Source organism: Chlamydotis macqueenii, chromosome 1, assembly GCF_036417535.1.
Source record: "Chlamydotis macqueenii isolate bChlMac1 chromosome 1, bChlMac1.mat, whole genome shotgun sequence".
Lineage (NCBI taxonomy): Eukaryota > Metazoa > Chordata > Aves > Otidiformes > Otididae > Chlamydotis > Chlamydotis macqueenii.
Genome location: NC_141556.1, coordinates 38,066,348 through 38,094,308, shown reverse-complemented (window position 1 = coordinate 38,094,308; position 27,961 = coordinate 38,066,348). Strand labels below are relative to the sequence as shown.

At 38.1% G+C, this 27,961-nt stretch overlaps 1 protein-coding gene across 1 annotated transcript; it reads right to left on the bottom strand.

Annotated features, from left to right (window-relative positions):
* Positions 1–83: 83 nt before the first annotated feature.
* CAND1 (cullin associated and neddylation dissociated 1) lies at positions 84–27,383 on the bottom strand. The gene is made up of 15 exons (XM_086748895.1): positions 27,121–27,383; positions 23,005–23,148; positions 12,830–12,984; positions 10,912–11,035; positions 10,235–10,491; positions 10,035–10,140; positions 9,374–9,519; positions 8,008–8,300; positions 7,165–7,306; positions 5,041–6,534; positions 4,181–4,276; positions 2,252–2,421; positions 1,991–2,155; positions 1,655–1,762; positions 84–639 (listed from the first exon to the last, which is right to left on the bottom strand). The coding sequence occupies exons 1-15, from the start codon at positions 27,186–27,188 to the stop codon at positions 415–417; spliced, it is 3,693 nt and encodes a 1,230-aa protein (XP_086605021.1). The 5' UTR covers positions 27,189–27,383; the 3' UTR covers positions 84–414.
* Positions 27,384–27,961: the final 578 nt, after the last annotated feature.

Genomic DNA, 27,961 nt, shown 5'->3' with positions numbered 1-27,961 from the left:
GGTGCACCTGGATGCTTGACTCCCCCCCCCCCCCTTTTTTTTGTTTACAAGTAGAAAGAGTGAATAAAAGAAAAAAAAAAAAATCATGGTCACAAAATGTCGACATTTTAATCCTAAACATTACAGGGCAAATAGATGTTGGAACCTATTTTCCATACACCATGCGTCAACTTTTTAATTCCCAAATGTGGCCAAATCCACTAAAACAAGAGTGGTTAACAAACTCTGGATTATGGAAATACATTTCTGGAATAAATGCTAGAAAAGCAACAATGGGAAAAGCCAACTGTCTCCATCAAGGTAAATAAAGTGAAACAATGTGTAGATTAGATACTTTTTCTGTTTCTTACTCATAACCTGTCAATTCAGTGCATCATATGGTTCAACATAATGGTCCCCATTTTGGACAAACATCTAACTAGTGTCCATTGATTCCAAGTTAGTGGATGATGAATCTTTTTGGATACTTTCAAAGATGGCTGCCAGCTCAGGGTTAGAGCTTATCTGTGACTGAAATTCACTCATTAATGGACTCTTCTCTGCTTCTGGAATGGTTAGAAGCGCTGCTACTGCCCTCATAGCAGATCGTTTCAGTTCGTCTTGCTTTTCAAACTCCTGTTTCACCGAGTTTGCCTTTACCTAGGGGAAAAAAAAAAAAAGAAAATGTATTTGAAACTTTTGCTTAACCCTCCCTCTACACTCAACTTAAAATTAAAAAAAAGAAAAAAATAAAAAAACCGACAACAAACAAAAAAACACCAAAAAAAAGGACCAACAACAACAAGCAAAGAAAGACTGAAACTTGAATACTGCATGGTAAGCAGGAAAAGGTTGTAAGCTACCAAATCAAAACAATTATAGCAGCCAACCTCCAGCTAGTAAGGTCAGTAAACAACATTAAAATGATATTATCACAATACTTCCAGCTTCCAGAGAATAGAAATTTTTAAAAAGTTGACCTTCATTAGAATAACTGTTTATCCTTCTGTTATAATTCTCAAAAGATGTTTTGGTGATACAACCACAAATTATCAATAAAAGCAGTCAAATTTCTTGATGTGAAATACAACAGATTACAGCACCGGAAAAGCAAGGTAAATCAGGCATTAAGTGACAGTCAGAGCATGCAGCTGGAGCAGGAAGGGAAGACAACTAACAGTGCCAAGACCCAAGAATCTTGTAATATAAATTAAAAAGGGAAAAAAACCAAAACAAAAATTCCAGTAAAAATAGGAGCGCTTCACACTGCCTCCATCCTTTATCATCTAAATGATTGTCTGCAACAACGAATCATTAGAAGTCAGAAAAACTCTCAGTATTCCAGTTTCACTATTTATAATGAAATGAGACTTACAAGTTGCCCAAGTGGCAACTAGATTTTTAAGTAACAAAAGGAATGGCGTCAAGGAGACGGGATTTTTAAAAAGAAGCCAAGAAGTCTACTCTTCCATTTGTAATTTAAAGAAATTTAATGCATATATAAGGGCCCACGTATTAATATTGCCATATTGCAGCTTACGAACTATCACTCAGGAAATACTGCAGCAATACACCTAGATTCTCAGAAGTATTCTTCATATACGAGTTTATTTATACTTCTGTAAGACAAGACAAAATAATTAACTTAAAATAAGTTTTAAATTTAAAACAATACCTTAGTTGTACATGTAGCACGTAAAGGTTCAACAAGCCTATCCAACCTCTGCAGCACTGCGCTTGGACAAAGGGTAGACAACCTCACCAACATTAAAAAGGTTAGCATCTAGGTTAAGAGAAAAGCAATTCAACAATCAGTTATGCTCAGCACATAGGTAGAGAAATATTTCCTACAATACTGTATAACCTTTTCAAAAGCAACACTTTAACAAAAATGGCAAATACAGTGAAGTACTTAAGCATATGAAATTATTTTTTTTTCCACTTCAGTCTATTCATGATTTAAAATATTTTGGCGAAGTCACTGCTTACACAGAGAAAACTGACAGCAAACCTTAATATCATAGTGATCCTTCAGGCCATCTTCAACGTGGTTTAAGAATTCAAATATATCTAGTCTATCCAAACAGCTATCCAAAAGAGTATACATGCACTCAAAAGCTGCTTTCCTTATATCCAACCCATCATCAACTGTATGCTTAAATGGTCCCATTTCCACCTGTCAGCAAATAAACAAAGACAAGAAGTAATATATTTAGAAAAACAAAAGAATCTACTTACATATATTTAGCACTGTTTTTCTTAGTTAACATACCTCTCTGATTAATTCCTTTCTGACTTTTGTTTCGTTGTAAAGATGAGGAAGCACAGTATCTAAGAGGTCCCTTATTAATGATGGTTTATTGTGTGCAGCCGAGTTAAATGTCACTAGGGCTACTCTCCTGACATTGAGATCCGGGTCCTCCAGTGTTTTCAGAAAATCACCTGCAATCATGCACAGAAATAAATCAACCTATGAGGATCTTTTTCATTTGCTACCTTAGAAGTATCTTTCCTCAGTTTTAACCTTTCAAAAGGACATATTTAGTGCAGGACTTATTTGAATGCAACACAGACCAATACCTGCTATTTTAGCATGATTACACAAATAAATCTATTTGGTTATAATCATATGAAAAGTATTATATAAATGAGATATATGGCATTTCAAATAATGAAACAGAAATAGAAAAACACCACCAAAATAAATGGCTATCACTTAATGATATTTCAACTTTTTTTTAAAGGTATAGCATGTAAATTAAGGAACATTATATTCAACACAATCTTTCCTTTTCTCTATTAAAGTCTCTCAGAATAATACATTAGAAAACCAATTTAAATTCTGCAGTTCAAGAATTAGAGAACACCTTTTAAGGAACCTATCGATATATTGATTTTTAACGCCTAAATTGGCATATATTGAGAATTCCTAAATTACTGTAAAATAAGACCACCCAGTATATATTAGTGTAGCAACTCCTCTCTCATTCCATCCCACCTCATCACACTCTCTGGGTATTTTAAATTTACAATGTCTATAGTTCTATAAACATAGCCTTGTTAAAATAAATGCCTGCAGGAATACTTCATATTTTTCCTCAATGTTTGTGAGGTTTTACTAGCAGCTTCCAAGAGGCAGGAAATTTTTTAAAAAGAGAAGAACAAAAGGGTGTACATATCGAAGTGACTTCTACACAAAAAAATAAAAAAATCCAAACCCTGAGTAACAAACTAAAGATGACTGAGATTTCTTAACTACAAGATACCAATAGTTTTTTTTAATTGGATAATCCATAATTACTTCCAGAAACCAAAGAGGCAAGGCAGCTTCAGTAAGAGGGACAGCAGGGGAAGAAAACCACAAGTACAGTCAATTCCTTAACATATTGTTAAAAAATTTTAAGCTTAGTGATGAAAATAACACCTAAGAACTAACACCACTTCCCCATGAATAAAAACCTTGCTCTCTACAAAACTGTGTTTTCAAAGATTAACTTTTCCCCCTATTAGTTTTAGCAGTATACACATTTTTTACAGATCTTTAAACCCACAATCAAGCCACTACACAACATTCACTATCGCGTATTAAACAGATCTACAATACTTCAAAAAGATCAAAAAGACACAGCATTGCAAAGCTCTTCATCATACTGTTATACTGAAAGCTCTGATTACTTTATCCCTGCAAAAATATACACAGTTCCAATAACTTCCAGATTTCAGAGCATTATAGAATCCTAAGGACCTGAATTTACTATTTGCCACCTGGTAATACTCAGCACTCACATGTGCAAACATATTTCAAATGACTGAACATCAAATATTTCCAAGACCACCCTTCAGGGTAAAGGCAGTACCGTACTACATCGAACTAACATAATTTGGCAAGAACATGGCAAAGGAAACCAGCTTTTGGGTACCATCTTCCTAAAAGCCCTAGCTCCTCATATTTGTTGCCCATCACAGCTTCCAATACATACCCTTTTTATCACACAACTTTTACTGCTCGTCATTCAAACAAGCCAGGATTAATAAAAATAGTTGGCTAGTATGGAAACATTTTATAACTGTTCCGACAGTTACCATTAGCAGCTAATTCTGGTACCTGCAAAATATTTTTTCTGAAAACACAGCAAACAATTTTTAAGTGCAATTCTATTGCTTGAAAATGTAGCAGCTGTCACTAAAGTAAAGAACTTACCTATGCAGTTCTTCAAGAGTGGGTCTATGGGTTGTGGATGATCAGAAATAGTGAACTTGACAGCAGTAACCACCGAACTTCGAGCATATGAGGACCCTAATATGAAACAAAAGTGTAAATATGTAACATTAAAACAGTACAACTACAGAATTTAAATCATGTTCAGTTCCATTCTTTTTAAACTTCCAATACTCTTAAGAACACTAGAGAGGAAATGTTACTTATTACTAGCAATGCAATTTTCTCCGTAGATATACTTGTGTTACATTTTAAACGGGAAAAGAGACCATAGCATTTGTAATAAACATTTAACATTATCTGCTACAGAACATTCAAGCAATAAGCCTATTAGGACAAATTTTTTAATTCACCACATAGGTCTACAAACACTCTCCTCTTTAAAGCAGAAGAGCATGGAGAAAATATCTCAATATTCTTGATATGAAACTGATTAATGAATTATGCACAATGACCCTTCCTAATCCTTAAAAACTTCAGAATTCTTATCTAAAAATTAGGAATACTGTAATTTACACCAAAATGCCATCATGTTGCAACTAGTTGGTCAAGTAGTGCTGTCCCTTTGTTGTATATGCTCCTTCTCCTTTAAGTGTGTAACTCTTAGTTAAATATAACATCATTAATTGAAATATCATTGTCTGAAAGCAGAACATAAAATTAATTCATGTTATGTATGACTATCTTCTAGTAAAAACAGAACCATCTAAGCTTCGCACTGTTAGGGCGGGAAGAAAGAGTATCACAAAATCTAAGCAAATAATTTGCAAAACTAGATCAATTTATTAATAAATAGCATAAGGCCATTAGCTGCAATATGTACATGAGTTACTACAACTCACCTGATGCCAAGTATCCCTTGAGTCGTGGAAGGAGAGTCTCTGGGTCTATTAATGTAAGCTTGCCCAAGCATTCAGCAACAACATTCCTCGTACCCTCTTCTGCACATTCGCAGTGTTTCAGGAGTAAGGCCCAGATGTTCTCAACATATGGTTTGAGGCCAATGACTGATGCAGAGCTAATTATTTCTTTCAAAGAATGAAGAAGAAGGTATTGCCTCTTAGGTTGACTAGTTATTTCTTGTAAGACAAATGGCAGATACTCAGGAAGATTGCCAACACTAATACTGCCTAACGCGTAAGATGCCGCCGATTTGACTTCTTCACTAGGAGAAGAGAATGCTTCTAATATTACAGACTTCAGCTCAATTTGTCCACTTAAGTCAATGTGATGCCCAACTTCCCCAAGAGAAAGCAAAGCTAAAAGCCGAATGGAATCCGTGGACCTTGAGTTCTTGACATCCTGAATGAACTGACCTACAACAGCTGGTCCTTCCTTAGGGCAGGCTCGAGTAAGGGCAGCAACACATTTGGCAATGGAATAATAAGACTGCTTGTGAGTAAGTGCTGTGCTCTGTGAGTACACTGGACCCGTTAACATGCGCAGTAAATCCATATAGCCTAAATTATTTGTACCAGTCACAACCAAAGCTTGGAAAAATTCTAGCATGGCACTAAGTGCTCCACCCTGAAGTAGAGGCGATCTCACCAGGCCAATAAGTTCATTAAGAATGGACCCACTAATCTTTGACAGGGAGGAAGGATATACTTTAGCCAGTGTTGTTAGAAAACTGATGGCCATCTGCGATACATGCATATCACTTTCACTAATCAGAGGTGGAAGCTCATCCAGGACAGCATCAATCATGGCAGCTGTCAAGCTGTCACTGTAATTCTTAATCAAAATATCTAGAGCAGAAAGAGTGCCCAGTTTCAAAGCTCGCTGGTTCTTTCTCAAAAAAGAAGCAAGAATAGGAACTCCTTCCCCAAGGATTGGTCTCAAATCTATCTTCAGAGGAGAACCAGCAATCAATGTCATGGCCTTCACTGTAGTTAACCGAGTGATCTCATTCTTCAGTCTCTCTAGGAAGATCTGAAGTGTACTAGGCAGGTCTGTGCCTAGGCTGTCACCAAGGCTACAAATTATTTGACCCATGCAAGATATTGCCCTTTCTTTCACCTCCTGATCAATGTCAGCAGCCTTTAATCTCTTTATTGTACAAGTAAACAAATCTTTGATGTAAGGAGTAGCATCAAAGGAAGAAGGCTGGTCTAAAGGACGAATGACTTTCACAAGTTGTTGGGTAACCAAAAGCGCCTCTGATGTTATCTTGTAAAATGGGTCTCCAACACAAGCTACAACTGGAGGTACCAAGGCTTGAACATGAGGATGAAAGACTTGGGGAGAATGATTGCAGAGGATCACATACAAACAGGACAAAGCATCTATCTTCAGGTTAGAAGAGCTTGATTTGTCATTGAGTGAAAAAATTATTCCTGGAAGAAAAAAGAAAAATGTATTTTTAGGTTACATATTCATATTCTGTTAGAACACTTCAAAATTTCTGAAGGCAGGCAGCTATCCTCAATTTACGTTTTCCTGCTCTCAGCCTTTCTACAATGCTTCCAAGCCCCTTTCACCATTTTATTCAATTAATCAGTTTTCAAGCTTCCTGTACACAGAGGACATGGGCCATTTGATGGCTTGTGATGTATTTTCTTCATTATAATGGGATTCTGAATGTTTACCTTTTCCAAACTTACTTTTCCATGTTACTTCAAAATTCAACATTTTAGGTCTCAAAAGCTAAAATATGGGAAGTATTTAACTCTGTTGAGATGAGAAAGGCAGCCATTTGATGTTGCAATTAAGAAGCAAAATTAACTTTTTTTAGATGTAGAAAAAAAAAAAAAATCATAGAGCCAATCCTTGCTTTCAAGATTAATGGAAATACATCACTAAAATATTTATATGGATCCACATAGTAGCTGATTATTTTGCCAATTTCTTTAAATAGAAGCAACGCTTCAAAGCTTCTGCAAAAAGCACAGTCAAGACTTAAAGATTTCAAAACTTCACATCCAATCTACTAACAAATCTTTACGTTAATAATGTGTTTCTCATACCTGGTACAAGTACAGGAACATGTTGTGTTAGGGCTCCAGGTAATACATTCACTAGCTCAGTCAGCATGTTAAAGCAACACTGACGAGTCTTCACACTTTTCTCCTTCATCTGCTTGTGCAAGGCTTTAACTATGTTGGGGACCTGTAATCATCACATATCTGTTAACTGATTCAATAGCTGACATTTCTTTCATCTTTGATCACTGGAAGGATATAAAGAAAGATGTGTGTCCTATCCCTCTATTTCTGATTTCTCCACAGAACTAAAGAAGTTATAAACACTGGAAAATGAGATGCAAAAGACCTGCTATCCAAAAAACCCAGTAATTTAACTTTAAAAGGTGAAATGAAACAGAATATAACTAGATTTGCATTGAAAGTGTAGATTTAACTGTAAATTTTCAACAATTGAAAAGTCACCCAAATAACTCACTTGCGAAAGTTTTTCAGCACTATCCTTTTTGTTCTGCAAATAAACTACGTTGTAGCAAATCAAGTTTTATCTTGATCATTTGAGCTTACGTCTGCGTTACAGAATGCACAAAATAGTTATTTTGCTTTGGTAATTTGGCTAAACTCATAGGACACGCAACTTTTACAGGCAACAATAAACAACTGAAGTCACTTAGGCACATTTGCATGAGTTGGTAATTTCAGTTTCCAAGACTGCTGCACTTTTCTGGTCCTGTTTACTTGGCTTGCTCTCTATGTTAGCACTAGAGTAATAAACCACAATCTGTGTACGAAGAAAATACGACACGGTATATTTCAAGAACTATCCTTATGAACAGGGCACAACTTCAATGTGTCTTCTCAAATAGAACAAAAATCTTGACAAATAACCTGACTCTGAAGCATTGTCAAAGGTGTCTCTCCTTGTTCCATTGCATCAGGATCACAAAGCCAGCTTTGCACAGGTCGAGTTTGTTTTAAAAGAGAAAGATATGCATGAAAAACATCTGCTTTAACATTCTCTTCACGTTCTTTGAATCTGGCTATTAATGCAGGAGACACAGTTTTGTAGAATTCTGGAAGCATTTCATGTCGTGTGCTAACCACAGCATCCAGACATTTAGCAGCTGCACGCCTCACTTTCCAGCTCATGTCATCGTCATCACTATATTCATCATCACTCCCTTGAAAAAAACAAATTATGCATATGTTCAAGTCTAGACAATCAAAGCATCAAGTTTTATATTAAATTAATAGGAATACACTTGAGTTCTTTGTGCAAGACACACCAAAGAAATCAGTTCAGAAGCATGTTAAAAATCATACATAAAAAGCCTTCTAAACTGCCTAAATCATAAACCTAATTATTTTTTCTGCCAATTTTTTCATGCTAGTCTTACACATGTATTAAACTGCAAACAGGACAAGGTGGTTCCTATCACATTTACAGGCTGACTACTGATTTAAAGCATATGTCTCTTTTTTCATGATATAAGTGACAATGCAACAACCATTACTAGCTGATCAAGATTCAACAAATTATTCTGTCTGTTTTTTTCTAGGAGTAAATCAAACCATACTCTGCCCCCTAAAAGTACAACAAAAAATATACAATAAGCAATATAAATTGACTTTTAAAGTGCTAAAGCAGCAATTATGCAGCTCATTCATCTAAAAATAATGAGAATGTTATGCCCTGGGTTCCAATAACTTGTGTGTCCAAGTTTTCACAAAGCTTACATGTGGCAAGGTGTTGTCACCATATTAACAATAAATACCTTATGCCTTTGAGTCTAAAACATTTCTCATCCTACAGAAAAATACAGACTACTTTGCAATTTTCAATCTATTCTGATTTTATGCATTAAATAACAACACATTATAGTGGAAAGTAGTGAGAAGCCTTTCTCACGCTGAATAGGTATTTTCAGTTCATTAACTGATTTTCTTCTCAATTTAGTTATATCATCCCACATGCCTCTGCCTTTTTCCACCTTGTAAGTATTTTAAAATATTTGTATTTAAAATACTTCATGCTCACCCTTGGAACTATTTATCACCAGCAATAACATCCTATACTTTTATTCCAGGAAGTGAGTTTATAAGGTATGTTTAAAAACAGTATGAAAATTGAATACAAAAGTATACCAGTCATTCAAATGCTGGTACTGAGTAGCAATGCCACCCATATCAATTTTCTCAGATGACTGCAGGTCCACAAGCTCTTCCTCTCTCCCGAACCAAAAACAGAGCATACCTTGATCATCATCATCACCACCATCAGCATCCATTGCATTTTCATCTTCATCTTCATCATCATAATTGTAATTAGGATCATAGGTAAGATATTTAAGACAAATGTTTATAATAGTAGACACATGAGGATAAACTTCTTTAGGACATCTGTGTAATACAAAAATACAATCCATGTCACATTACTTTGAAGAATTAAAATATCTCTAAGACTTTGTGCCACATACTGTACTTTGGAGACATTAGCCAAACCAAGTACCATCAATACATCCATATGCTTTACAGAAATTGAGAAGGGAAGTTCAGAAAGGGCAATACTACTATGTAACTGGATCTGCTAGACTGGAAGATTGTAGAGGACCAAGATAGGCCTTTAGATATAATTTTTTTTTTGTCATCACTATTGGACAAGTATTATTGGAATACTTCCCTCCTCCTGTTTCACAAGCAGCAACAGCACAGTGACATTGTACTTCAGTGTTCCTGAAGTACAGACATAATACATAGCTTAACAGTTAAGTTACAAGACAGAGTTATAGGATAGTTCGAGCTCAAAGCTTGCAAAAATATTTTGTACCAAAGACTGTCTCTTGACAGTTTACAACCAAATGGCATGCTCTTAAGATCTTAAGAAAGCCTGAAATAGGTAGCCAAGAATAACTTACCTCCTAACAAAGGATTCAAAGGCTTGAATGCAATACTCTCTTAGTTCATCATCATCTACATTACAAAACTTTACAACCAAAGGAATTATTTTCTCCAGATATTCACCTGGTAAGAGAGGAAAAAAAAAAAAAAATCAGCAAAGTAATTACTCTTATCTGAAAACTTTTAAAGTTACAGATAACGTATATATTTTTCTTACCTATTCTATGACCTGCTTGCCTACTGATAGCAGCAATACACTGTATATAGGTCCTAGTTGTTGACATGGAATCATTTTTAGACAGCTCTGTCAACAGATGTTCAATGAGGTCAACAAAAACCATATTGCCACAACTCATAACCAGGTGACCAAGAGCAATGATGGTTCTTTTCCTCACAGCAAGTCTGGGGCTAGTCAGCTGGGGGAGCAGACAGGTCAGAATTGAAGGATGGAAGTTAACAAGCAGTCCTCCTTGCCTTAAAACAGACAGAACACAAACTCAAACCAATTGAATGTAGATAACTTTGTTCATATACTGTACAACAATTCCTTTAAATATTCCCAAAACATCACAAAGATTCCAATTAAATTTAAGCTTTTGGAACTTTAAAAACAAGAAATGAGTTTAATATATACCCTCAAAGCAATAAGTACTAAAATAAGCTTAAAACTACAGTTTTCAGAAGATTAAATAATAAAAGTAATGGATCCATCAATCAACTTATCTTCAATACATTTACTTCTTTTTCCTGTAAATTAAGTTTCACCTATACTTAATACCTTACCATATTATATCACATAACTTAAAGTCATTTAAATTTAACATTTCAAAAATCAAAGTTCAAGCTTTAAGCTCTTACGACCATTCACCAGTGTTTTGGAAGAGGGATGTTTACCTGCTCAGCATATCAGCCATGATATCCAGTGCTTCCAGTTGAACAGACACATCTTCCTGCTTAGCTATAGCACTAGTGAGACGCCCTGTGATCTTTTTGCAAACATTAGCTGCTAATGCAGAACCTGAAAGTACAACAAAACCTCAGCATTTTCATAATTTAAAAAATACCATTTTTAACACCAAAGATCATGGTTGTGACTATGGAAAGCAACTTGATATCAACATAAAGAAGCTCTTCCCACCCAACAAGACAAGCTTGAACAGCTAGTTTGTTTCCTAACATAATGTACTCTCTGCATTAGAGCTGACGGACTAGCTATGTAAAAATATACTCAGAAGAAGGGCTTCTTAATTGTCCCATAAGGTATATACAACAGAAAGGATACTGCTTTTGGCAGGGCAAGCAATGGAAAGTGAAGGTCAAGACAAGACTACAGCAATAAATGAAAGGACTATAGGTAGAAATAAAGGAATAACTAAAAGGTGAGGGGAAGCACAGAAGTAGACAGAGCCACCTCTAAAGAATAGCAGTATAACGAAACAGCAAAATAAAATTATTTTGCACAAGAAGCTACTTAAATAAGTACCTGAAATACTGCTGAAACATTTAAGAAAGGGGAAAAGACGTATGCCCAAAGCATTTTAAAAACACAGTAAAAATGTCTGTACCGCAAGTCCATAGATACCCCTTTCCCCCAAATGTCTAATGTTGTAATTCTGAGAAGAAACTCCCGTCATGGTAACAGCTAACCACTGACTAGCACTCTCTTTCAGCTGCATGAAGTTTTTTTAATCACACTTTAGGAATTCCTATGTGAAATTAATATCATTCCAACCTATATTAAGTATAGTTTAAGTATTTATGGCTTATTCTTAACTATATGACTAAAATCAAGTTCCTGACTAAAACTAAACATAACAATTGGACAGTCAAATATGTTATCACAGAGGGTAATAAAAAAGACAACAATCTATATTCAAGTTAAGATCAAGAAATACCACCTAGGTTCCTTTTGCATTAGAAACATTAATTACATTGACAGATTTTGCTACACTTTTGTTTGAGCTTTGCCCCCACCCCAAAATCGCCTGTCTGTGTCAGCAAACAAAAGAATAAAAGCTTAAACTGATTTACTTAAAATTAGTTATTTATTTAAAGTTTACGCATCTCACTACTGCTTGATAAAAGCAAGACTTATATGTGGACTTTCAACAAAGGATGTCAATATTTTTTTTTAATTCAAGAAACCTCAGTCTCCAAAAATTGCATTTCCAAAGCCTTTTTAATCATTTCTCTATTCTCATTCATATTGTACCCTACAATATCTGAAAATCATTTTAATAATAAAGTAATGTTGTTAACTGATGAGCCATTCATCATTACTATCTCTTTTGGATGAAAGACTGCCTTCATGTAAAACTGCAGGTAAGCACTTCAGTAATTTAACAGGCAACTGTTGGAAACACAAGGTACTTTCCAAAACACCAGAAACTGAGACAAGAAATCAGATCATTAAAGAAAAATACCCTAATTATAATCAATTTTAAAGTATACTGCCAATCAAAAAGTAACATGAGATTTAGCTATTACTACAACCTAGAAATGTTCCACAAGATAATTATTAAAATAGAAGCTTTTACACTCAATTTGTTATACTGAAGTTATGCACTGTAAGTTTGTTTTTTACATTAATGCAATTCTTCAGTTAAAAAAAGTTTTTAAACTAATAAAATCTGGAAATACAGTCTGAGAAGAAGAAACTAAAAGATTATTTGTGCCATATTTTTCCTTTGACAGAAATTGGTTCCAGTGTTAAGTGACCTGAATCCTCTTCACTGAAGGACCTAGCTTTTGCATCTTTTAAATTAGTAATGAAAAAATAAAACTAGATAGTCCTGAGTACAAAACGCCTTACCACTGGAAGCTGGGGGAAGTTCTCCAATCACAGTTTTAAGGCCAATGCTTGAAATGTCACGTAACTGTTCTTTATCTGAAAGCATGTTTGTACAGAGGGTATCTACAATGGTCTCCACTTGATACTCCTTCACTTTGCTCACCAAAGGGCCAAGGCTGTAGCAACAGAAAAAAAAAAGTATTAAGTCTGCAACCTTGAATAAAACCCATTATTTTATTTCAGTATTTTGTACTCAAGTCACAAACCTACAGTTGGTTTTGGTACCAATCCAAAGCAGGATTTCAAAATCTGAAAACCTTCAGGTGGTTGGGTTGATAACCCGTCTCCATAAATGTAGTAACAAAATACTGGTTCAGTACACATTTTTTATCTAGTTGCGGAAACAGTTTTTGCTTGACTGTTCTGCTTCAGTCTCAAAATCAGAGTCCCTCTTACTTCTCACTTAAATGCCAAGATTTATACTGAAAGTTACCTAGCCAGAGTCATCAGTTTATGTGCATGATCATCAGTGCCTGCTTAGTTCACAGACAAGTAGGTAACCTTCTTAATTACTGCATCTTTATTCTATACAACGCTCAGGTTCAATCTGATATACACTCACTCATTCTATACCTTAAGAGAATGCAAATGCTAAAATAAAAACCAACATGGTATGCCCCACTTCGCATAGACTCCAAGCACCACTATACACATAGCACACAGTAATGTTTCCTCTCTTTCTGCTGAATTTTGAGTTTTCAGTCATTCTAACTGTTTTGAGGATCATAACAATCTTTTATTCCTTTGTCAGATGCTCCCATTTGATCAAAATACTAAAACCAACTATGCCCTAATAAAGTCTAGTTCATTGCTAAGAAATATAGAATCCTTCATCATCTTCCTAGCCCTATCACCAACTTCCAGCATCTCTCCATTGTTACTGATCTGTTTCACCTGTGAAAAAGCTCCAGAAGAACTCCAAGAACTTATTCTTTCTCCTACTTCCCCTCCCACTTCTCACTCCAAATCTGCTTTATCTAGTGTCTCCCTTTTTTTTAAAACACCTGCCTTCAGACAAAACATCTCAGAAAAAGGAAATTAACTTTGAAAGACTTTAAGTTACAAAATCTTTTAATCTAATTCAACTCCCTCAAACATGTTACATTAACAACAAACACACCAACTTCGAAAAAAATGAGTGTTATAAGCTGCGTTATAGGCATTCCTACCACATACCATCAAAAAACAGTCGTTAGCCTATGCATGCAGTAATTACTTTGAAAGACATAGCTCAATTGGTTTTTAAGCTTCTGCTCTTTGTACGTCAACCAGCTACTCTCTCTTTAATTCTCTGTGGTGACATCCATAATATTACTACTCAGTCAAGAAAACATGCTTTCTAATGAGACATCAACACTAGAGGCGAGATGTTACATGAAGCTGAAGTTCTACCAAACTTAGGTCTTGCACCAACCCTGACAGAAGCGAGGGCAAGAGGACAAGGAGCTGTACGGAACAGTCACATAAGAGCAAAAGCAACGACTTGAGGCAAAAATGGCGACAGTAGTAGCAAGGACCATCTACAGAAAATGTGAGAATCGTGAACTAGAAGTGCAGTCAACGGTACAATTAACAGACACACAGATGTATCTCCAGAAAACTACTATTTCTTTTCTCTTCCTTCTGAATTAAAGGGACAATGGACATAATTTTGACTTGGCCTTGTGTTCAGACCTTCCCATTACATTTTGCAGCTGCTCCAGATGTCCCACCAAGGAAATGCTACAGTCTGATTCTCAACAACTTATCCTCTTGTAACACATGCTTCAAGTTATACACATCACCATCAAATTCAACTTTGACCAGAGTGAGAAAGCACAGAAGTTTTTGAAGAGATTCTACATGAGTGTTCTCAGTGTGAGCTTTGATGAGCAGTAAAGTGTGAGGACTTTATTAAGCAAGCCCTTTGTATCAAAACAACCAGACTAAGATTTTGTGGAGTGGAAAGACATGCGCAAGGCTGTTAATTTTTAGAAAGCATTTCTTAAAAGCTCAAGTTTTGCTGCTTTTTTCATGAAAGCCGGGGCCCAACTTGCAGTAGAGAAATCAAAGCCAGTGCATGCAATGGTTCCATCAGATTTCTGTTGGAAGGACAGAGAACATTTAAGTGGCTTCAAGTGCTGGGCTAACAGGTGGTGTCTCCTACTGCAACTCATACAGCCAAGCAGTATGGATCAGAAATCATAGGTGTTTCTGTGGCTTACGAGGGAGGGTGCAAATCTTTTATCTCCCATTCAACATTGTACACAATGTACAGTATTTGCCTAGTTTAGCTCCTTGTCAAGTGCAAAGGGAGAATGCTGTCCAAAGATGGACTGTTTTCCCATGCTTAGGAAAAAAAATAGTAGTATTTGGAAAGTTGTAATACATAACTTCGCATTTAAATTTTCATTGATTTGAAACAAATAGCAATTATCAAACTTTTAAAACAGTTCAGCCACAAGTTAGTTTGATACTCAATGGTAAATATTCCCCCTCCCTCAAAAGTAGCCTTTCAAAGCACTTCACAAAAACAAAAAAGCTCCAGACACTATTAAAAAGGTGGGAAAAGAACTTCCAACTTCATACTATTATTCTGAAAGCAAATAGTTGAAAATCCAAATTAAGTTATGCTACACCAGTAAAAACTTACTTTACACCTAGTATGTAAATCATCTAATTCCCACATTATTGTATTACAGAAACCCACAAGTGTGTTAAGGCAGAAAAAGCGCTCTTGAGCACACAATGTACAAGATAAAAAGCAAAACAGTTTTTCTTATTTTACTGGAAATGGCTCTGGAGCTTTAGTCTAACTCTCCCAAAACACAGCTAGATCCTGGGTCACTACTAGCTAATAAAACTGTCAGCCAGGCAGCTGTGAGAGAACACACAGGTCACAGATCACTATTCAGCTGAGAAGGGTCAAGGCTATGACATTCAACATGAAGGCACTGAAGTTAGTTTTGGAATTCAGTACTGTATTTGCCAAGAATGACAGCAAAACAGCTGCACATGTTTACTATCTTGTTGGTGCTGCTGGAGAAAAAAAAAAAGACAAATTCCTGCATTGCTTTAGCAGTAGAGATCTGTGGACATGTAGCTTAATTCCAAAGTGCTGTTAACACAGAAATGTTATCTTGTATTAATTTTACTTGTTGTCCTATGCATGCTTTGTATTATCTCATCACTTTTTTTAAAGTCACTTGACACCTTGGACCATACTGAATTCACTTCCAAATGTATAGTCAAATTTGACAATGAAGTTATCCATTTTGAACAAGTCACTTTATCAATCTCCCCTTCTGGACAGAGCTATTGTCCTTTCAAGTGCGCAGGGGGCGGGGAGGAGAGAAGGAACAGTCTGGTCAAACACAGTTTACAAGCACCTACAGGGTAAACGCAAACCCATGCGTTCCAAATTCCTCCAAAACTTAGTCTACTCATCTGTCTCACAGCATCAAGCTTTCCATTCCTCCTGCCACAAAGGCTCCCAAACACACTTGGAGTTCCCCACACCTTTCATGCTTCCTGCCTTAGAAATCCTCTCAGTCATTCCAAAGCCATCCCTCTCCACCAGCTATATGCTCACACCACAGAACAAGTGCAGACTCTCAAAATTATTTGTTCCACCTGATCTGCTCACCCATTTTCTCTGCTCCTGAAAATAAAGGACAGAGCTCCAACAGCTCAAACTAAACCACTACACATAGCTGTCGGATGGAGCTAGACTGGAGGACTATGCTCAGACTTGGAAGGCTGCAAGCCAGTAGTCAAAGGACCTTCACTCTCAGACAGCTAGCAAACATAAGCTCTATACAGTAGGACAAAACCAGAATACATCTTCCATCCCAAACCCTGTTGTGTGTACCCCTTTGCTGCTACCCTTCTGTCCCAGGTCCCAGAATTCAAAGCGGCAATAGCTAACAATCATCAAAAATGCCCAACAGAAGCCAAAGGCAGCAGGCAAGAAGAGCAGACAGGAGGAGGACATGGACAAAAGAGAGGCATCTATTATACAAAGCAAGCCCTTCGCATTCAAGCACTAAGTGTGACTTACAACACAATACTAACCAGAGTAAGGTTCAAAGTTTTGGCATTAATGGTCTGTCACTATGTGGCAAACTTAGGAGCTTCTCCTTCAATGGCTATGTTCGTAATGCCTTACATCCCATGAAATCAGAACAGCGTTTGCACTCGAGGCACAGTGCTTAGATTAGCACCCAGGAATATGCCATTCCAAAGACAATCACACCTTCCACTTTCCATGCCTTCCTTCACAAACTGTAACCTGCTTTTGGTTTCCTTCTCTCCTTACCCACCATCATCCTATTTGTGTGATAAAACCTGCTGAAAATACTGGCAATTTGGGAATTTAAAAAAAAAATAATAATAAAGTAGCAAAGGCAAAACATATTTACCAAAATCATGCACTGAAATATCACATACAACTCAGTTTTGTTAATGCACAAAACTAAACTAATTTGACATTAGTCAAAATTAGGTCACCTACATCTGAAATCAATGCATTATGATCACTCAAATGCCACAAATTCAGGAAGATTGCAATTTACTCATTTTGCAGAGTATTTTACAGAGCTGTGCAGATATCTTAAAAATAACTACACAAAACCAACTTTGGTAAAACATTTCTAGAAGACTCCGCATACAGATGATCTCAAGAGAATGGTTAACTGAGATACTGACTGGTATCGAAAGGCATAGAAAGCAGCCTTTTAAGTGCACAGAAACAAAGACGTAAAGGAATGGTTTCTCACTTCCTTCAGCAGGTACTCAGCCCTGCAGAAATGAACAGCTCTAACAGAGCACCCTTTGTCAAAAGCAGCCAAACCTTAGGTCTCAACCTGACACTGCACTTTGATTTACGAAGAGGGCACTGTACTGGAACCTTTAGATTCCAGCAAATCATCTCCACAGCTACTAAAGCCCTGAGAACAGGGGTTTAGAGGACCATATCCACAATCTAATTTGGTCATTTTACTGCTTCAATTGTGTTAAATTAATACTGCAATCTTATTAAAATAATTTCTGGACACTGACACCAATAAAGACCTTTTTCCTCCAACAGATAAACTCCTGATAAATTTGTCCACAAGCATTTGCCAACACATAGATTATCATGAAGAATTGTCTCCTAGACTCAAATACATCAAGCCATCCCTGACTGCATTCCTACAAGTTGAAACATTTTCTCCAGTTGCTCAAAAAGCTCACAGCTTTCTCAACAAATTGATTTCACTCTTCAGCCAAGCTTTCTTCTTCAGTGTTTCATTGACATATCACTAGCTTCTCTTCAAATACACACCACTGTCAGCCAGCAGCTACTCACAGCGTCATTGCACTCTACTACCCTTGGCGCATAGTAACTTGTTTTGCAACAATGCAAGCACAAATCACCTAGAACAGAAAAAAAATCACAATTCCAAGGCATGATTACTGTCCACAGTAGTATGGAGACAGGGAATTCCTACAGAGTTTCAATCAAGAGACTACAGAATACAAAATATAAGTGTAAAATCTGTAGAAACCATTTCCCAACTGTAATGTTGTGTGCTCCAACAGAAGTACTGTAAACAGAAGCACTGAGAAGCAGAAATAAGCACATGTCCATTATGGAAGTGTATAAAACTAAACAACAGTATGCTTTCAAAAATACAGCAAGCCTTTAGATTAGCAATTCTGAAAGTTTGCTTTTGAACAACAGCGAGTGAGTTTGCTTTCTGATTGGTGAGATTCCAGGTGGCAATGTCATCCCACCTTATTATTAGTCCCAGATTACAAACTAAGATTATCAGAAGTTGAAAATAAACCATCACTTTCTCATTCAGTTGTCTATGGAAATAAAGAGTGACTATAACACTCTGTCTCCTTTAAGTTACATACATTTGAAGATAAAGGTGTTCATAGTGTAGCTCCTTATTAGGAAGGGGGACACTAACTCAAAATCAATTATAGTCTCAAACGGGCATATTTTGTTTATCAAATAAGCACATTTACTTACAGGGAAGAGTTAAAATTCACAAACGGAAAAAAAAAAAACAACCAACATTTGACTCAGATCACCAGTATAGCGTGATGTGCAGCAGTGTATTACCACAGCATCCAAAAGGCTTTAAAGTTGCTGAACCGGATCAGCCACACAACAGCCAATATGTGCATCATCCTGTTCACACTAATGACTCACACTCACAGCATCAAGCAGGGTTCCCTGCATTGAACCACTGCCCAGAGAAGTCACACTAATAAATGCAGACAAACTACAGGTTCATAGAGGAGGAATCACTGAAAATACTTACTTTAATCCTGTTATATATATATATATATATGTATGTATGTATGTATGTCTGCATGTGTGCACGTGTTTGGGTTTTTACAGGTTTCAGGAAACATTTCACAGTGTAAAACAATAGAAATTCTTAAGTATAGGTTTAAATTGTAGTTAATCGAACCATAGATAACTGCTCAAAATGAGCAGCAGTTCATCCTTATACTGCAACAGTGAATATACGAAACAATTAATGTGCAATTTGGGCCAGCAGAACGTTACCAGCAATGAAGAACAAACAGTCCATCCAACACAATACCTATGCTTAGACAAACCATAATGCTTGTCTAATCCAGAGCACATACTCTTGGACAGAGCTACAGGCAGTGTAACTACTAGCGCCATAAGGTGCACAGGATGCCGTGCTGGACTACAGGAACGGCCTTAACCCACAAATATTCTGTAAGAATGTCCAACAGCATTTTCTACATTGACTGACTGTAAAACAGCCTATGACTATCAGAGAAAAAAAAAAACAGCTCTTCCAGAAAAAAACACAGACAGCAAGAATACATTTAAAATTTCACATGCTCTTAAGAAAAACAAGGTAAACAACCTGCAGTTACTGACCTAGTTTGCATCTACTCTCTGCAACAACAGAAGCTTCATGAATACACTCCTTTCCCTTCTGTAGGGTCAAAGCTTAGAGCAGGTTGACTTTTACTTCAAGAGCATTAAAGCAGTTCATTAATTTTCATTTTTATTCAGAAATGAACTGCACAGTCATCTTGCAAGGCAGTTACACAAATATCCATGAATTCTCAACCTAACAGGTGCTAACCAAAGAACAACATGTTTATCCTGTCCAAAACCAGCATAATATAATTGAAAGTATCAAGAACAAAATCACTAGTGTGCTTTAAAGAGATAAGAAGAAACAAGTTAATCAGCATTTTAAGCAATAGAGCCCTTCCTACCCCAACATGAAAGGAAGCAGCAGGTAAGGCAAAACCAGGAACTCTGCTTACTTGTTGCTACGCTTGCCTAAAAATAAATGCTGCTTTATGTCTGCTCCAAGTTGTTTTAAATATGCTCTGTTCAGTGACCTCAAGAATCAAACCTTGAAAGAGTGATCCTCGCACAAGAGACTCTTACCTGCTCAAAAAGGATCAATACCTTTACCATTCACAGTGTTTCCATTGATCAATCTGTAAAGGAAGCTCCCTTAACACACTGCAAATCTTTCCTCCCTTCCTTAAGGAAAAAGTCTGTCTCAAATACAGATTCAAAGGTACACAGGGTTGTCTTAAATGCTTTTTCTATGAGAGGGAATCTATACTTAAATGGGTCATCAAGTACCAGCCTGATGGAAGTTCCTGCTCATAGTCTCTAAAGTTCACCAGAGTATTTAAATTAATAAAGATATCTAAACACAGTTTATGCTTTCCTCAGCTGCAACTGCCAGCAAATCCATAACAGAAATACACAAGTTAAAGAATGACAACACAAAATATTTTAAAACCAAAACATCAAGAAAAATATGCTGCCCGAATTTAACTTCCCAACTAATTGAACTTAGACCCAGTGTTGCAGTAGATCCAAGACTTTACATCAGCTTGCACTGTCTTTGAAAAACTACAGCTTAACAGTGCTTAACCTCTCCCATCCTTCACCCTCACTACTGTGTCTAACAATGCTCATCTAATTACAGGAAAGCACTAAGCCAGAAAAAAAATACATCCCCAGACCAGTCTACAACAAAATCAGAGAAGCAACAGCACAAGAAAAGGGACAAGGAGGGCAAGAAGAGCAGAGCAGCAGCAGCATTAGCTTAGACTGGCTTAAAACTGTCATGGAACAATACCATGAGTATAAGCTGCCTTAAGAGGAGAAGACTCTTTTAGGGCACTGGGTTTTTGTGCCTAAAACATATCTGCAAGGGATTGGGATGGCAAAAAAAAAAAAAACCAACAACCAAAAAAAACCCCAAACAACAAAAAACTTGATACTTTCAAGAACATTCTAGATGAATGTTCACAATTTACCTGAAAACTCTTCCATTATGTTTCTTGTCCCATTACAGTAAATTTCACACTGTTCTTTAGCATTATTTGGATTTCTCAAAAAGACTCCACACTTTAAACAGAGCCTGTCACTTTAATTAAATCCAAGAATTTTATCAGTATGTCAAAGTAAACTTTAGAAACAGAAGAACAGTTAATAAGCAAAGAGCAGGGCATGTGCACATACACAGGCAGCCATCTCTTCTCTCATTATCTGTCCTTTGAAATCTTTCTTTAATGTGTTAATAAACATTATCTGTACTTTAGGTCCAAAATTCTAGTCCCATCACTAAACACTGTGACATACAAACTGTGCACATGTGCATTAACCTAAACTTCAGGATAACTTTAGGATGTACGTTAAAGATGAGTACTGCATGTATGCTGCAATGTCGCTGTTACACAAAATGCTATTTCACACAAAGACAATTAATTATAAGTCTGAGACAAGTTTCCTAATTATCTACTCTTCTGATTGAGTGCAAGCAATCTGCTTCAAAACCACAGAACTTAAACTGCACCACAAGGAACTTTGACATTTCAGAAGTTTGAATTAAAAAGAAACATGGCATTCCATGTTGTTTGTAAAAAAGGAGGATGGGGAAGACACTTTTTAACACCCTGCAACCCTGGTGAGAGTAGTGAAAAAGTAGTGATAATTATATTATTACACTGCTATGTTAAACTTTGGCTTGAAACTTGCTATTTCTACACTAGTTTCTCTGTGCAACGTTTTTGTTACCATCACTTAAAACATTTCAGAAGTTGAAGCAAGCATTACTTCTAAGTACAGAAGCAGATGTACACACAGGCTTTAATTTTCTGCTTTGCTGGTCTGAAAGGGCAAATTGTAAAGAATAACAAGCTGAAACAAACTAACTCAGCTAGTCACAACACAAAACTCCTCTTCAAAGCTCTCCCATGTTCTTCTGTAGAAAGTCTACTTCAACCCACATCTCATAGAATATAAGTAGCTTACATGGAATATTAAAAAAAAAAAAAAAAAAAAACACACAAAAAAAAAAACCTACAAAAACCCAAACCAAAAAGGAGCGAATGAACAAGAAACATTCTCAGGAATGCTAGAAGCTTAACAGAGCAGCCCTCCTTAAAGGGCACAAAGACAGTCAGAAGGGCCAAGAACAAAAAGTCAGTTATAATGAATGTCGCACCTCTTCAAAGGGTGCTCTGGAAAAGCCACACCACATGTGAAGTTAACTAGAGGAAGAGGGGGTACTTAAGCAACAAGTCTCTGAAATGCAAGTAACTGCACCATGACCCCATAAAGCATTTACAGTTCCTGTAAAGCATGTAAAACCATTAACACAGTATTTTGTGTGTTAGTGAAGACATAAGGTCCATATTTGATAACCAAGACCATATATTTACCTTTTTATGCTTTTATTCCCGCTTGAAAACTACAATATTGCAATTCTTCTTCTGCACATCAGCTACCTTCTCATAGTCAAATATCAATGTGGCAATTACCAATTAATTATAATCTTTTAAAAATCTATTTAGCATTCAAGAATTATCATTGAAGAATAAGCACATTATTCATATACTTTGAGCATACTGCATGCACTACTTGTCACGTGAAACCCCAAATGTTAATCCGCAATGTCAACAAGAGCCAGTTCTGTAAGAAACCACAACTAAGGAAGGTAGCCTACAAGTACAAGGGTTCCTTTGTGGACATCAATTGCACAACTATTTTGTATAGCAGTGGTCCTTTACGTTTTTTCAAAAGTGCTTTATGTTGCTTAGTCATTAAACAATTCTTTACCCCATAGAAAAAGAATACCTACCATTTGACAGCTAAGTTTTGCACCTCACCATTTTTATCTTCCAGTAATTTCAAAATCATCTTCACCACCTTTCTTTCGCTGTCATCATCCAGCTTGATAGAATCTTTCTGTAGTTCTGTCATCAAGTCATTAGTAGCCATAAACCTGATAAAAGATAGTCAGATAATTATTTCTAAAAGGATATGGGTTATTCACAGTGCTCAAAATTCAAGATTCTCGTTTTCCACCATTTGTTATCAAATAAATCACATTTAACATTGGATTACTGTTACCTGTTTTGTGATGCAAGTAGTATTTATTTTAGTTGTAGAATAAAAAGGACAAAACTTGTATTTAAAAATGATAATAACTTTTAGTTAGGTCATCATCCTTCCTCGCGAGAAGTACAGCTACATATTTTACTTCCACCGCTTACACTATATTCCAAATGATCTCCACAAAGTAAAAGTGACACTTTCATGGACTTCAAGCAGTCCTTTCATTAGCTATGCTGATGTTGTAAAAAAAAAAAAAAAAAAAAAAAAAAAAAAAAAAAAAAGCCTGTTTTTTAAGTTTGTTAAAAAAAAAAGGTAATCTCTGCTCTGAGTTTATTTTAAAACAACTTTTAAGCAAGAAGAAGAAGAATGAAGAGTTTTTCAAATATTTTCCTACAAAATTTGCAAAAGCCAAACATTAATGGAGAAATGAAAGTGAAGCTACATTCTATGTGTTTTTCATTTACTTCTCCCGTGCAGACTAGTTTGTTTTTAGTCCAGACAACGGCCGATAAATTTATCCAGCTCCCAATCCGGGGTGCCACATTAAACACAAAGACTAATTATTTTGTTTGCTTGATCTCTCAGGAATCTTTGATATCTATTAAGTTATTATTCAATAACACTGTCATATCCACCAATACATGAACATACTGAGAAATGACTTTCCAAAAATATTGCTTTTATGCCTTTTGTTTCTTTTCCTTCTGAAGTCTGTTTCCTCATCTGTTCTTCTTTTGTAAGCGTCTTCTCTCCTCAGCAGAGGTAATACAGATGTATTACTCAACTACAAATCCCACAGGCTTTGGTACCAATCACAACCCCAGGCAAAAAAGATTTGTACTTAAACAGTTAAAGTTGACATTTGGACTTCGTGCTCATCAGCCTCAAGCAGACATCACTTAAGCTGGGGTCATACTTGGAAGGTTATCTCCACAGCCTGACATGCCAGATACTTTTTTTTATTGAAAATGAAAGCCAAGATTCTGCATAATCTTAATATGCATCACAGATGCTTGCCCCTCACATAATGGACCCCAACTTGTCCTGGCTTTTAACACAGTAATTCCAGTCTAATCGTCTCAAGGTAAGACCTCACTCATTTTTCATTCACTCCAACAGTCCCACTGAAGCAAGCCTGTAATCTGACAGGACCCAGATGTGCAACATAAACAGGTGTATACAGCTGCTGTATACAGCACCAGCTTTTAAGCAGAGCAAGGAAAAAAGCTACTTGGTAAGTAAAGGTAACGAACAGATAGGATAAGGATAAGGATATACACAAAGTCACACAGTACTAGAACATCTTTAAACTGTCTCTATGTTACCGCTGTATTTACCTCCTTTTCTTAAACCTTAATAGTCTCCTCTCACTTCCTTGGTCAATAGCTCTCATTTCCTAGCCTTACGACTTCCATGTGCTCATCACCTACTTGTGACAAGTTCCTAAACTAAGCAGAGCTTGAACATCCTCAGTGTATCAGCAGCTTCTGCACTCAACTACAATTAAAGAGCCTTCCTGGCAGACTTCTCTATTCCAAACCCCACAATGGTGTGGGGATGCCTGGTAACTTTAGTTTATAGTAGCTGGTATTTAGAAACATGGTTTTGAGTAGTTTAGATGCGACCCCTCAGTCACAACTGCCTCCTCCTCAGGCACATCAGAGTTCAATTGGTGCAAAGCAGCAGCATGTCAACAGCTCCTCATACCTTGTATTAAGCACACAGTAAACTGCCACCTTACAATATTGCCCATTTTAGAAGTTAAGTCCAAGTTTCCAGACAATAAATGCCACAAACACTTGCTTCAGACAAGACAAGTTATTCAGAAAATGGAGGATTAAATTTTACAGTAAAGTGCTTACTTGAACTGTGGTTTATACTCAGCTCCTTGATATCAACAAGTTAACTGCACTGTATCTCCTCAAATAGAAATGATCAAAGAATAAATGCACAATTACTAGTACTAAATACTGTTTTATCCATTATGCAAATGCACTATACAAAAGTTTCTTAAAACGTGTCATTGCTAACAGACAGTTTGTAAGATCTATCATCACTCATTTTTACGGTTTGTGAAGTCAGATCTTAACCTACACTAAGGATTTTTTTTTTAATACTCAAGAATTCTAAAGTTCTTCAAAGCTCCTAGAATAGGTAATTTCTAAAGTGTTCTTTCCTAAAGCAACTACAAAACAAGTTTCAACTACATGTAGCTGTGAAAAAAGTGCTTGCTACAGGTGCATTTGACAGGTGTGACCTACCCCTTTTATGCAGAAAGTTTTAAAATTTTTTGTAAGTCATCCTCCTCATAAGCGCAAAATGGAAAGCTCACTTAATCAGAAACAAACTAGCATATAAAAGTTAAAAAATCCTCAGTAATATTTAGAGGGAAAAAGTTTGAATCTATCTTTAGTACAATTTAAATAAATCAGGCAATTCTAGACTGTCTCTTTTTAGACTAATCGATATTTTTTTCTACTTCCAAAATTTCTAGCCTAAATTCTCCAGCTAATACCATGCTACTAAAATCTGAAAGAAACTGACATTAAAAAAAAAACATGAGTATATCACATCTGTGTCCAGTGCTACAACAGTTTGTCAAAAGTAAACAAGATTATTTAAAATCCAACTCTATTGTTATTTAATCATCACCATCTCCTTTCATTTAGATTTCAATATATTAAACAAGAGACTTGTCTGGATGTCAACATCTTCTTTAACTATAAACTACGCGCCGTAATGCAAAGCAAAAAAACCCAAGGTATTTTATGCCTTTTCCCTGTCTGTATTCATGTACCCTCTTTGACAAATAAAGGTGTCAAATGTGAATTTCTGGTTGCTCACAAAACAAAGAAATGTAATTATTTTTAACCTAAGGCTTAGCTGGAACTGCTGTGTAAATGTACCATCTCTGCTGTTTTTCAATAGCTTACTCTAAAACATTTAACTTTCTGATACTCAAATACTTGCATTTTATCTGCTATTAGTTTACTACAAAGCAACCAAATGATCCAATAAAAAGTAGTGTTCTTGTGAAAGACCCTAAGCTCAAAATTACATACACCAGTCCTGTCCCCGTAAGACTTAACTGGACTTTTCTCTCTGGATGCACAGACTTTTAGAGGCAGTACCAAATTATGTGAGGAGCACAAAACCCCTCTGTCTACAAGACGCAGCATCCAGGAAGCATGTGAGCTTTGGATGGTCAAGCCCACTGCGCTGGATGGCCCTCCCTGCTTCTATTCACAGAAATCACAGGATCTGTGTTTTGTGATGTTGGGAAGGAACCCGGCGAGGTCATCTCATCCACCCCTCCTCCTCAAAGCAGGGTCAGCTACAGCTGGTTGCTCAGGGCTTCGCCCATTCAGCTTCTGAGCATCTGCGAGGATGGAAATGGAACCGCTGACCTCCTTCCTCGCCTAACCCCACGAAAACCTGAGCATGGCTTGGCTCCTCCCGGCTGCCTGGGATCTCTGCCCACGATGCGTGGAGGCCGCGGCTTTTCGGCCATCGCCGTGCCCCGTCCTTCACGGGGCAGCGAGAAGAGGCGCTCCCCTCCCGGGAACTTTCTTCCCCGGGTAGCAGCAGCTTCGCGCCCAGCCCGGGGAGGAGGGGAGCCTCTCCCACCCCGAGAGGCACCGCGGCGGGCACAGCCCGGGCCCGTAGAGGCCTCTCCGCCGCCCGGCACCTGCCGCCGCCCTGTCAGCCGCGGCACCAGGCCCGGGGCCGGCGCGGAGGCGGCCGTTGGGGGCAGGGCGGCGCGGGGCCTGCGGGCGCGGGGCCGCCGGGCGCGGCGGGACGGGACGGGACGGGGCGGGGGCCGGGTGGGCGAGGTAGGGCGCGGGGCGGCGGGTCCCACCTGAAGTCCTTGTCGCTGGATGTCATTTTCTCCAGCAGGTTGGAGATGTGGTACGAGGCGCTCGCCATGTTGACGGACGCGGCCGGGGAGGGAGGGCGAGGAGAAGGAGGAGAGAAGGAGGAGGAGGAGGCGGCGTCTTCCTGGCCTCGCCGGCTCCACTTCGCCCGCTGCTGAGGACGGCGCTCGGCAGGGCGAACCGGTGCCGGCGGCGGGGCCGAGAGCGGCGAGGTGAGGCGGGCGCTCCGCCGCCTCCTGCGGCTGCGGCTGACACGGCGGGAGGGGAGGGGCGGGCGGGCAGCCGCTGGCGCTCAGCGCCGGGTCAAAGGTCGACTGGGCGCTCCCCCCCACCTTCACGCTCGCGCTGCCGGGGCTCCCCATTGGCTCTGCGAGCGGGCGGGAGGTGCCCGCCGCAGCGTGACGCCAGAGCGTACGTGGCGCAGAGCGTGCGCGGGAAGTTTAGGCCGCCGTTAGAGAGTGGCGGGAGGAGGTGGGGGAGGAGCCCGCCGACGGCGGCGAGGCTGATGAGGACTACACTTCCCAGCGTCCACCGCGCCCAGGCGGTGCCTGGAGCTATTAGCGGTGCACGTCGGAATTTGTAGTTTAGAGGGACCGCAGGGCCTCCGCCGCGAGGTGCCCGCCGGGATGTGCAGCCTCGTTTTGGTGGCAGGCTGGAGCGCTGGGCGGCGGGATGTGGTGGCGGTTGGTCTGCTTGAGGGCAGGGCTGTGCCGGGCTGGGCTCTTCTTGAGGGGCAGCTGGCTGAGAGGGAGTCTTAAATAAATTTCTCCTCCCACCTAGGTACTGTCTGCACCAAAAGGGTCCACCAGCGCCGTGGGTGCCCGT

Excerpts from the sequence above, each read along its gene's own strand:
- CAND1 (XM_086748895.1), bottom strand. The coding sequence starts at position 27,188 with ATGGCGAGCGCCTCGTACCACATCTCCAACCTGCTGGAGAAAATGACA. Across the intron at positions 9,520-10,034 it reads TTTGAATCCTTTGTTAGGAG|ATGTCCTAAAGAAGTTTATC; the intron begins GTAAGTTATTCT and ends TGTATTACACAG. Across the intron at positions 6,535-7,164 it reads TGTTCCTGTACTTGTACCAG|GAATAATTTTTTCACTCAAT; the intron begins GTATGAGAAACA and ends TTTTTCTTCCAG.